Below are 12,837 nucleotides of genomic sequence, written 5' to 3'. Positions count from 1 at the left end.
GCTTGGTGGGCTAAAGTGCACGGGGTTGCAAAAGAGTCAACAAGAACAACCACCACAACGCTTTCTCATATACATAGTAAGTTAATATACTGGTACATGCACAGATTTATAAAGACATTCTTGGGATGTGTATACTCATCATGTTCCCTCATTAGCAATTTTGCTAATGAGGATACATAATCAAAAACAGTTGATAATTAAACAGCTCAGTATATGAGGTGTTCATTTCTAAAAATAAATATTTTATTGATTTTGGAAAGTCCACCAAGGACTGGGGCTTCCCCGATGGTCCAGTGGATAGGACTTCGCGCTTTCACTGCTGAACACCGAGGTTTGATTCCTGGTTGAGGGACTAAGATCTCACAAGCTGCAGAGCATACCAAAATAAAATAAAGCTCATGTAAGAAAAGTATACCAAGTGCTAATCCAGATAGAACAGAGAGCAAAAGCAAATTGTAAAAGGGATGGATCAACGCTGAGCTAGACTAAATGTTTAGAGGGAAAAGTAGGTGGCTTAGTTTTTGATACGTGGTTCTTTTCAGCCATGTTATTGCTGTAAGAGTTACTAACACTGAAGTGTGTGGTCAAGCAGATGGGCTTTGAACTTAAGACTGTCAGATTCGAATCCTGACTCTACCACTCACTCGGGGGAGGGCTGAATGATATGTATAGTAGTCTTATTCAGGGCCTGGCAGTTAAGTAGCCAAAAATGTTAACAATGATTAAATAAAAAGAATATCATTTAACAGACATTAGCTTTCTACAGCAACTGAAATGAAACAGCTGAGTCATGTTTTAATTAAGAACCTTTGGAAAGATGCTTTTTTAGTCTAACATATTCAAACAAATGGAAGTTTTTCCTTCTTTTTTATCCAAAAAAAAAAAAATTCCCCTCAGTAAAACTCCCATGAACTATTCTATCTTGGAACAGCTAATGTAAATTAAATAGTGTCAGTCCCCAGCCAAACGGATACCGGAATCACTGTATACAGTATATCTTTTTGGCTTCACTTTTATGTGGAACATGTGTTTATATTTTGACCTTTTGTCTTTTTTTTAAAATACAGAACATTTTTAAACAGCAGCAACTGGAATGATTTTTTTTTTTAGCTTCCAAACATACTAAGCTACACATGGCAAAGCCTATTGCTGAAACATTTATAAATGTTACACCAACTGTGTTTATATTTCTGATTTTTTTAGATTGTTGTTTTCATGTAAGCCATGACCTGAAAATTTGAGCTCAAATTCTTTCCACAAAATAATTACATAATGGAACAGTCTGAGTCATTTTGAATTTCCGAAACACAAAAACTTGCTCCCATAAAATAAAGATAATAATCAGTATCACAGTGAAGTTTTCGTATGGGGTTTTGCAACCACGACCATCTCAATCACAACTAAATGGTAAGGATAAGGCTGGAAGGACAATAAGAACAGGACCAAGAACACGATGACAACAACTCACCCAACTCAGAAAAGTCACTGCACTCTTTTTTCTTTTCCATTGCCTCTTCTTAAGCAATTGACACACAAATAAAATCTAATATTAAATTTCACTGCAATGAAAAAATCAAAGAGAAAAAAAAATGGTGACTCTGAAGAGAAAAGTACAAAAGTACTTCTTGTTAGCCTGGCCTTTTAGACCTTATCTATCACCCTGATGGAAGACAGGGAGGATTTATAGTATGTAAGTTAATATCAATAGCACTCAAAATGTTAAGTGATAATTCTATGAACAAAAAGACCAAAACGGACTAAATCTGGGCAAGGAACGTCTCTGGCTCTCAGCAGCTCCATCTGCTAAATGTTATAGACAACATATTCTATCTATGAAACAGTCTGTGACAAAAGGATTGTCTCTTAAGGAGTCTAGAGACAGTAAACTTAAAAGAATAATTACTTCTTTTTTCTTAAGAAAAAAAGGAGTTGGTTCTCAATAAATATGTCTGCAGTGGGTGAATGAGCAGAGGATCCTACCTCTCAACTTAACACATGTTCTTTCTCCTCATGGGCTGTCCCAGGTCTCAGCCCCTTTACTCTGTGACTCTGAGCACTGCTAAGGCAGACCCCAAGGTCAGTCAACTCAAACACCTTTGTCAACCCCTTACCTCAAATATTCCATCAACCCCTACTTCCACCATAGGCTTTCTTTATTCCTACCGCTCTCATTAAGATCTCTCTTTTTAAGGGATCACAAATAAATTCCTCCTTGACAATTTCAAAGATCTTTTGTTAGTATCCACATGGTTGAAAAAGATACACATTTTTTTTTTTTTTGACACAGCTATGGACATAACTTTGACAGCTGGAAATTTACTGGAATCCAGGGAATGAGATTTGCAACAATGAATAATCACTAAATATTTACTCTGTCCCACCCAGATACAATATATCACTTTATGTACAAACTCAAATGGAAAGCTTACATGCCTTCAAATGGAAAGCTTGTAACAGTCTTAAGTTAAATAATAGCTACAGTTTGATCTTTAAGATAGGGTAAGTAAACATATGAAAGCATCCAATGCTTCAGTTTTTGTTGAGATGCTTTTATTCTGTGCCACTGCTTAAGAAAAGGTATCAGTTTCTCAAAGAACCCTTCACAAGTTGCAACTGATTTCACTCCTCTCCCTCCTCCTCTCTCTTTTCCCATCCCTCCTCTCCCCCCTCCCTCCCTTTTCCCAAGTCTAAAGTAATAGACGGATAAAAGTTTGAGAAAGGACACCCAAAGTCCTTTGATTTCCCAATTTCAATCCCTAAACTAATCCATTTAATGCTACTATTAAAATGAATAATGTTCTTAACTGTTCTTTGAAAAATCATAATTGCCATCTCTAACGCAAAATATTTTTTTAAAATCTTCTCTAATGTTGTTTTAAGCTCCTAACTAAAATAATGGCTTCAACATTTCAGCCATTGTCATGAATGATGTAATCCATTTCAGGAGGAGGATTTAAAACTACTATATAAATTTCCAATAGCCAAAGACCAGAAAAGTCTCATTAACTACAAAATCCTAGAGTGCTTAGCTACAAATTATGAGTTGAAAGGATGTGGGTTTTATTACTGGACATGACTGAAGCGACTTAGCAGCAGCAGCAACATAACTTCACATTAAATCCTAAGAGAAACTGCCCAGCAAGCTCATTTCCTATTTCATCTGTGTAAAAAAGTGCAAACATTAGATTCATCTCCACCAAACACAATGAAAGCCTCATTGTGAAGAAAATACTTCTGGAAGACCTCTTATAAATAAGATTATTTGTTTAATAGGTAACCTATGCTTGTTGGGTGCAGTATCCTAAGGGCCTTGCAAATATTACTCCATTTATCCTCATTAAAACTTCACAAAGCAAGTACCATTATTATGACATGTCAACAGGCTGAGCACAGCATTTTATCCATTAAAAAAAAAATAGACATTGTCTAAGTTGCAAGTTAACCCTCCAAAATCAACTTCCATGAATGCTTTTCAAACTGATTAAATGGATTTAAGAGGTTGATTATATACTAAAAGATATTTTAACTTTCAGTCCATTGCACAAGTACCATCACTAAAATAAATTTCTTTCTTTAGCTGTATGCTAAAGGCTACATGAAGTAGGAGACTAAGGATTGGCTGCTTTGTCTCACAACAGTCTCCAGGAGCCCTCCACAGAGCAAGTTCTTAAAAAAGGGCTCACACAAATGAGCCTAAAAAATCAACCAAAGCAACTCTCCTTTAAAGCTCTAATTCCTCTCTACAATTTCCTACTGTCAGTTAGGCCATGAATATCAACATGTTTTTTTACTTCCAATATGAACAAGGTTAAGAACTTTTTCACAGCAGATTCTTAGGAAGTAAATCTACTACCCTCATTGTTTGTCATCTCATTTTTTAGGAAGACCACACACGTCATTCCAGGCAGATGAATTTCTGACTTTTATTCTTCAAGTTACAATGAAGCTTAGCTCTTCCAATTCTGTATTTAATAGAGATGAAGAACATTTGTTCTTAATCCTCTTAAGAAAAAATTTCAGACACATGCACGCTCTTCTCAGCTCTTTCAACCATTTCCTCTCATGCTACGTACCTTTGTTCCCTTAATCTCTCACCATAAGCTCCAATTTTCCAATATTTTGCATAATTTTCAAGATCTCGGGTAAACTCTACACAATCCCCTAAAATTGTAAAAATGTAAAGGTAGATAAAGATAAAGTTCTAAAAGATTTGACGTAAATCAGAGTTAAGAGGATTAAGTCACAGATTTTACATGCTAAATTTCTATTTATATACCTTTGACATCCAAGCTTATAAGCCATGGTTCTATAGTTTTGCCCTGTAAATTAACCTGACCTTGAGATCTTTGCCTTCCATAATTTAGTATATTAGTTCTTCCATATTTTACATTAGTCTATTTTTCTTCCAGTTTGATTCCTCATGGGCCCTTGTGTAATTTGTTTCCAATTACTTGTCAGTTTTGGAGATGGAAATGGTAACCCACTCCAGCATTCCTGTTGCGATAATTCCATGGACAGAGGAGCCTGGCGGGCTATAGTCCATGGGGTCGCAAAGAGCTGGACACGCCTGAGCAGCACTTGTCATTTACTTCATTTTGTAATTTGAGTTATTTCACTTAAGAAATAATTGAGCAACACAAGATCTCCCAATGATGCCTGTATTAATTGCCACAGATTTCACTCCAAATTGGTACTGCTCCAACTTTGGCTTATTGCAACCCTCCTAATAATTCCAAGCCTGGGGACATGGCCCTTGCAGAAGAGACAGGTCAAGTTTCATTTGATTTCTGTAGGACGGGGAAGAGGGAGGCAGTCTCAATGATCGCTTTTTCCAGGACTTTAAGAGTTCCCAGAAAGGGAATCACAATATGCCACCATCATTCTAACACCTAAAGGTTGCCCTTTTAACAAGAATTGACAGCAAGCTGGAAGTAAACATCAGAAGTGATAAACTTAGAAAAGAATAGGAGGGGAACAAGAAAGCAATCAGCAGAGGAAGAATCCTTTGGAAAGGGAAGAGAGAAGTAAAGACCACCTTCACCCATCAGACTTTTGACCAAGGTCCCAAATGCTGGTTCACTTGCTTGATTCAACTACCACACTATGAGTTCAAGGTCACACATGCTTGATCTCTCTGGGGAAGTCAATGGCAACCAGTTTCATGGTCAAAAACTTGCCTTTTTGAACAACCTCTCACAAATACTATCACTTGTCCTAAGGGATTCGTGACAGTAGGTATGAATTAATCAATGCAAATTCATCACCATTACTGAAAAAAAAAAAAAAAAGCAGGAACACCTGACCTCTGATTCAGCCAGCTGGACAAATTTCATTAAGGGAGAGACCTCTGATGATCTTAGGTCAGACAGATGTGAGTAAGAAACCAGGCTCTATTCCTCACTAGTCCTGTGTGTGACCTTGGACAAGTTTATTTTTCTAAACCTTACAGACAAAACATATTAAGGGCCTCAAGCAGAGCTTGACATAAAAGGGATGCTCAAGGGATGCCAGGCCCACCCCCTTCCCAGAGATAAAAGCCGGGACTTAAGAGCACAGGCATGGTGCCAGGCCCACCGCTCTTACAACCTCTGCAGCCTACCAGCTGTGAAACACTGAACAACTGTCAGTCTCATCTTTCTTATAAAGCTGGGATAATGGATCCAGGCATTTAGATAGTGCCTAGCACACAATCTCAATAAATGGCAGCTATTTTTTAACTGTTAATAAGAGAAAGTGATATTATAATCATCATTATTATCATTATCTGTTGACCAATCTTTCTCAAAGAAGGATCAGGGAACAGTAGATATCATCTGTTAAAAAAAGATCCCAAGTCCACCCCAACCTATTCAAAAAAGCTCCAAAAGCATAGTACCAGGTAATACTCATTTCAGAATCAAACTTCCTTAAGAGATATACTAAAATTTAAGAATGACTTATCCTTTTCATCTTGTGCTATGTTTTAGTAAATTAAGACTTGTCTTCTAGTACTTTCCCCATTCTTTAGTACTTTTCTTATTTTTTACTATGTCACAAGGATTACCCAGTATTAGGTGTTTTTTTAATATATTTCAGCACTTTTTTAGACTTAGGTATTAAACTGATAGACTCATTCCCGTTGTTTCCCTCCCTCTCCCCAAGAGTATTATTTTGACTTTTTCCTCCTTTGACCGAGGGTTGACAGACTATGGCCTTGGTCTGTGGCCAGTTTTGTACAGAGGGAATTCATGTTTAAAGGACTGTTTAAAAAAGAAAAAAGAGGAATATGAGATGGAGACCATACATTGTTCACAAAGCCTGAAGTATTTACTCTCTGACCCTTTACAAAAAAAGCTTGCCAACCCCTCGGTAGTCTATAATTCTCTTTAAATTGGGGGTCTCAACACAAATTACTTTTAAAAAATTGAGAAATGATTAGAATAGAAACTACTCTAAATATGTATTTTTTCACTGTGCCTAAAGGAAAATGGAAAGGGAAGCACCACTGCCAAAGTTTCTGTTATACATAGACACATATGTGTGCACTGGATAATGACCAAACTGGTTACAGTCATAAAAGTCTTGGGGGAGTGTGGGGGGGGTAGGAATGGGGAATAAATTGGGCAATTGGTTAACTAGTATATAGTAAAACTGACACTGAGTAGTTTTTACAATAAAAGTGCTTTGGAGACTATAAAACCATAGTATATGGTTTACTCCCCATAGTAATGGGGAATAAATTGGGCAACTGGTTAACTAGTATATAGTAAAACTGACATTGAGTAGTTTTTACAATAAAAGTGTTTTGGAGACTATAAAACCATAGTAAATGATCCCTACTACTCAGAAGGTAATGGCTTATTTCTTCATTGCTAAATGGAAATGAAATCTGTTCTGTGTACAATCTACATTGTTTTAAAGAGAAAACAAAATCACAAATGCAAAGTACTTCAAAACATTACACAAGTTATACAAACAATATATCGCACTGAACAAATACAGGCTGTTTAGCAAGTCCCTTAGTCTTTGGTTTCTCCAATCTGGGAAATTAGTCCTTTTGGTTTTCTTTGTGTGTGTCCATATGCATGTGGATGTACTCGTGTGTGGATGTGTGTCTCAAGCATTAAAGAGGTATTAGATGTTCCTTTGTGTCATTCATCAGTGGCTTCTCCTGCCCATCTACTTAAAATGTGCACTCTTTCCTTCTCATGCCATTTCTAGTAAGAAAAGCATTAGATTAAGTTTTTGTGCAAAATGAAGACTATGATTATCCTATCCCTGGGAACATTACAAAGTCCAAAATCAAAATTTTTAAAGTAACAATCTTCCATTTTATCTTCAGAGAGCATTAATTCCTAGGGCTTTCTGTGACTGCTTCAGATAAGCTAAAAATACCTTAATTTTATAACACATTTCAACAATTCTGCAAAGAAAAGAAACACCTTCCTAGAAACGTACACAAGGAAATGACACTTTAAAACATGAAATGTACTGCGGACACACAAACCACGAGTAGTGTAAATAAATAAAAGCTGGTGTGATGCTGGATGCACGTTTGTCTTACACCACAAAGAAAAAGCACTTGCACATTTGCACACCCGGGTATTTTAGCTTGGGATGCCACAAAGATGGGATTTAGGCATGCTGTGTAAATGCAGGAGGCTGTTAATGTGTAAGCGCCTCTGCGTGTGTCAGGGAAAGAGGGTTAGAAGCGGGAGGGGTGGGACCTGCCAGGAGCAGCTACTGGAGAAAACCCCCCTTTCTTTCCCATTCATTCTTTCTAGCTTCAGTGTCTGGCACAGTCCTTACAATTACTCACTGCTTTTCATTCTAAAGACAACCAACAAGCTTTCAGAACGTCCTACAGTGTTTTTCCTACATTTTTTTTTAAGACATCAAATCATCCAAATTTTGTTTTAAATCAAACCATTAGCCCGTTTCCTCATTCCAAAGACCCCACGGGTTGCAGGCTAAACAGGATCCTTTGTTGTGTGTCCCAGAAGAACACAACACGCTATCGGTAAACTGGAAAATAATAGATGACTCTCGTTTCCAAGAATGCCAAAGCCATCACCATAAATTCTATTCTGCCCTGTGAGTCCAATTTCACGCTCCTTTTAGTGAATCTGCCGTCCTAACAAGAGTGAAGCCAATGTGATTGACCACCCCTCCGCCTTTTCGTTTTGGACAGTCCACTAATACACATAAGGGCTGAAAGAGGATGCCAAATGGGCCAGCTTCATTTATGCAACCCCAGCGAAAGTTGTTTCTCAGATGCCCACTCCAATCCTGCCGGCCTCTGCCTCTGAGCCCAGGAAGAGAGGGGGGCGAGTGGGCAGAGAAGTCTCACCTTTCGGCTCCCCACCTCCCGAGGAGGGAAGGCGGGGGAGGGCACGACGAGAGCGCGGAGGAAGAAAGTGGGCGAGTGGAAGAGACAGAAATGGATGCTGAGGGGGTGGGCGCGAGGGGAAGGTAGGGAAGGCGGAGAGAGGTGGGTGAGCGTAGCTCTGGGATCTAAGGACCTAGGGGGAGCGGCGGGGGTGGGGGCCCGCGCGGGGAATCCGGTCCTCACCGTTGAATGCCCCTGCATCCGCGGCCTCTTCCTCCTCCTCCTCGCCGTTCTCCGAATCGCTGTGCCTGGGCTCCTCGGCGAAGTTGACCCCCTTGCTGGGGGTGCCGCCCCCGCTGGCGGCGCCCGCGTCCCCCCAGGTCCTGCCTTCATGGCCGAAGCGCGCGGCGCCTTTGCGCTCGTTCTCCTCCTGCAGGCGTGTGAAGTGCTGCAGCGCGAACTCCAGCAGGTCCGCGGGCTGGTGCCTCAGGACCTCCACGGTGAAGCCCTGCAGCAGCTCCGTCAGTCCCGCTGGGATCTCGATGCTCATCCTGCCTCCCCTGCCAGCGGGCGCCGGGGCACCGCCCTCGACCCCTCGCTGAACCGGCCTCGGGCCCAGCGGCAGCCAAGCAAGCGCAGACGGGCGCTGGCGGGGCTACCGGCTGCGAGCGCGGCGCACTGGGCCCCGGCAGCCAGGCTGGCCCGGCCCGCGGCTCCCGGCGCGCGGCTGCTCCGTGCGGCGGCGGCGGCTGAGCGAGCTCGGCCCGGAGAGGGCTGGCAGCATCTCCGGCTCCTCCCGCTCCCGCCGCGGCCGCTCCTCTCCCCCCGCCCGCCCGGGCTGCCCCGCCCCCGCCCCACCGCTGCACGCGGGAGGGGGCTCCGGCGCGCCCCCACGTGACCCACGGAAACCATGGCAACCCTGCCGGCGGGCGCCGAGCACCCGCCACTTGCACAGCTGAGGGGCTGAAGACGCAACGCAGGCCGGCGCCAGCAGGCTGGCGGGGCACTCTCCTAGGGGGCGCGGCCCGGGCGGGTCCCCCCACCCCGCAACTCGGCACTCCCCGGGTCACCCTCGGGTCCAGGCGCGCCTGGTAGTCCACCTGTCCGCACGCCCCGGAGAGGACGGGCCACTCGGCCGAATTCCCACGCCTGTTTCACCACCCCGAGTCCAAGCAGAACTGGTGCCACGCGATTTGCCCTGAAACTTGGGCCTCCACCTTGTTAGCGTCATTTTCTTTTCCTCCTAGAATCTAATTGTAGTATTAACGTGCGTGCGGGTAATGTCTTTTGTTTAAAGTCGGGTACTACTGGTTCTTTTGGACAAAGAAATAATGCCCCATCTTTTGTGACACCTTTCTTTTTCTTTCGCCATGTGTTACACAGCCTTTCTCCACTCAACCTGTTTTATTGTTTTGGTTCACTGATAGTATCCCATTGTCCACTTGGTGCAGTTACTACTTGTTGAGACAAATGCATGATTTATTGTGAGGCCCTTAGAAGTTAATCGATGGCCTTCAAACAGGATAAAATGTCAATGAGATGGCCCTCAAGCAGAAGAACCTTTGCCTGATTAAACTGTTATTGTTTATTTTAAAACACTCCCTTATGCTTTGAGTGGTTTTGAATTATATCCCCCAAAATAGGAATACGTAGTTCAATATAAAGAGAAATAGAATCCGAGATATGTGCTTTTCAAGAAGTCCTTGACTTTGAAACAAGGCTTATTCTGTTTACAGTTTAGAATTAGAAAATGTCTTTTGCCAATTAAATGGTGTTTTAAAACATATTTCATTTTTCATCATGACCATCATTATAAAATAAAATATCTCAAGAGCAAGCTCAGTTATTGTGATTTCTATTATTATTTCCATCTACACACACAAAAAAGGTAAATACATGGTTCAGAAACCTCGAAGACTAGAAATCAAGATGTAACAAACTAGTCCCTTTAATAAAAATACATTTGGAAAATAACCCTTTATTTATAATACCACTGATAGTCACTCCATGAGTGACTATTTTCTTTGTGTTTCTTAATCTCATAATAATTTTATTTTTAAATATAATAAGGTACTTCCGATGATGAGAGTCAAGCATTTTAAGAAGTACGCTTTTATAAAGCACCATGATCCTCACTGCATGGTCCACAGTATTAGTCAAACTTTAACCATATAAATATTATATAGACCATATAAGCATTTTAAGAAGTAAAAGTACGCTTTTATGAAACACCATGATCCTCACTGCATGGTCCACAATATTAGTCAAACTTTAACCATATAAATATTATATAGACAATATAAGCGTTATCTTTATAGACCCAGTAATTTAAGACAAGTTTGCATCATCTATCTTCATTTATGATTTTTTTTTATGGGTTAACAAGAAAATGGTAAATACAGTAACTTAAACAAGACAGAAGTTCATTTCTCTGTAATGTAAATATCAGCGGTTCAGGGCTCCCATGGTGGTTCTAGGATCATTAGCCACCCAGCCTCTTTCCAGCTTGTTGCTCTGTAATCCTCAATTTGTTGTCCAAATTGCTGCTCTACCTCCAGTCTATTCATCCATATTTCAGTCAAGAGGAAAATAAAAAAGAGAAGGAAACTTCTCCTCTCACCACATCAGTCAGATCGGATCAGTCGCTCAGTCGTGTCCGACTCTTTGCAACCCCATGAATCGCAGCACGCCAGGCCTCCCTGTCCATCACCAACTCCCTGAGTTCACTCAGACTCACGTCCATCGAGTCAGTGATGCCATCCAGCCCTCTCATCCTCTGTCGTCCCCTTCTCCTCTTGCCCCCAATCCCTCCCAGCATCAGAGTCTTTTCCAATGAGTCAACTCTTCGCATGAGGTGGCCAAAGTACTGGAGTTTCAGCTTCAGCATCATTTCTTCCAAAGAAATCCCAGGGCTGATCTCCTTCAGAATGGACTGGTTGGATCTCCTTGCAGTCCAAGGGACTCTCAAGAGTCTTCTCCAACACCACAGTTCAAAAGCATCAATTCTTCGGCGCTCAGCCTTCTTCACAGTCCAACTCTCACACCCATACATGACCACAGGAAAAACCATAGCCTTGACTAGATGGACCTTTGTTGGCAAAGTAATGTCTCTGCTTTTGAATATGCTATCTAAGTTGGTCATAACTTTCCTTCCAAGGAGTAAGCGTCTTTTAATTTCATGGCTGCAGTCACCATCTGCAGTGATTTTGGAGCCCAGATAAACAAAGTCTGACACTGTTTCCCCATCTATTTGCCATGAAGTGATGGGACCGGACGCCATGATCTTCCTTTTCTGAATGTTGAGCTTTAAGCCAACTTTTTCACTCTCCACTTTCACTTTCATCAAGAGGCTTTTGAGTTCCTCTTCACTTTCTGCCCTAAGGGTGGTGTCATCTGCATATCTGAGCTTATTGATATTTCTCCCGGCAATCTTGATACCAGCTTGTGCTTCTTCTAGTCCAGCGTTTCTCATGATGTACTCTGCATATAAATTAAACAGGGTGACAATATACAGCCTTGACGAACTCCTTTTCCTATTTGGAACTAGTCTGTTGTTCCATGTCCAGTTCTAACTGTTGCTTCCTGACTTGCATACAAATTTCTCAAGAGGCAGATCAGGTGGTCTGGTATTCCCATCTCTTTCAGAATTTCCCACAGTTTATTGTGATCCACACAGTCAAAGGCTTTGGCATAGTCAAGAAAGCAGAAATAGATGTTTTTCTTGAACTCTCTTGCTTTTTCCATGATCCAGCGGATGTTGGCAATTTGATCTCTGGTTCCTCTGCCTTTTCTAAAACCAGCTTGAACATCAGGAAGTTCACGGTTCACATATTGCTGAAGCCTGGCTTGGAGAATTTTGAGCATTACTTTACTAGCGTGTGAGATGAGTGCAATTGTGTGGTAGTTTGAGCATTCTTTGGCATTGCCTTTCTTTGGGATCTCACCACATACACATCCCCTAAGAATACTTCCAGGAAGTTAAACACACCAATTCCTCTTATATCGTCTTGTCCAGAACTTGGTCACTGGCCATACCTGTAGTGTGACCAACTGCGTGTTCCAAACTTGACTGCGGAAATCTCACCTGTTTCATGTGCTCTTCAGCAGTGTACCTTGCCATACCCCATCGAGAGCTGAAGCCCTAATTCCCTTCCTCTTGAATCTGGGTGGGCTCATGACTGCTCTGAAAGAAGTCATGCCAGAATGACAGAAGAAGCCAGCCCTGTGATGCCCCATCACATATCTTTGAGCATAATAAAAACTCTGTTTTCAACCTCTACATTTTAAGGTGATTTATTACACAACAACAGTAACTCAGATGCATGGCTATAAGGAAAGCTTGGGAATGGAAACTCTATTTTGAGCAGTTATGTGCCAAGCAAATATTTGGAGATGAAGTAGAACAAATTCTGGGAGCAATAATTAGTGTCTGCCACAATGCTCAACACCCAGGAATGACAGAAGAAAAAAAACCACTACTTTCCCAAACACTAACAAGAGCCATATTTCAAAGTAGCATTCTTTATTTT

General features: G+C 41.4%; 1 protein-coding gene across 1 annotated transcript in view; it reads right to left on the bottom strand.

The window, feature by feature from the left end:
• PRKAR2B (protein kinase cAMP-dependent type II regulatory subunit beta) overlaps window positions 1-9,052 on the bottom strand; it is a 102,626-nt gene extending 93,574 nt beyond the window's left edge. Inside the window, exon 1 of the mRNA XM_019958673.2 lies at window positions 8,552-9,052. Within this exon, the coding sequence (XP_019814232.2) occupies window positions 8,552-8,858 (307 nt within the window). The 5' untranslated portion in view covers window positions 8,859-9,052. The remainder of the gene's footprint in view (window positions 1-8,551) is intronic.
• Between the last annotated feature and the right edge of the window lie 3,785 nt (window positions 9,053-12,837).

The sequence above is a fragment of the Bos indicus genome, chromosome 4 (assembly GCF_029378745.1).
Source record: "Bos indicus isolate NIAB-ARS_2022 breed Sahiwal x Tharparkar chromosome 4, NIAB-ARS_B.indTharparkar_mat_pri_1.0, whole genome shotgun sequence".
Lineage (NCBI taxonomy): Eukaryota > Metazoa > Chordata > Mammalia > Artiodactyla > Bovidae > Bos > Bos indicus.
This window is presented reverse-complemented; position numbering and strand designations above follow the sequence as displayed.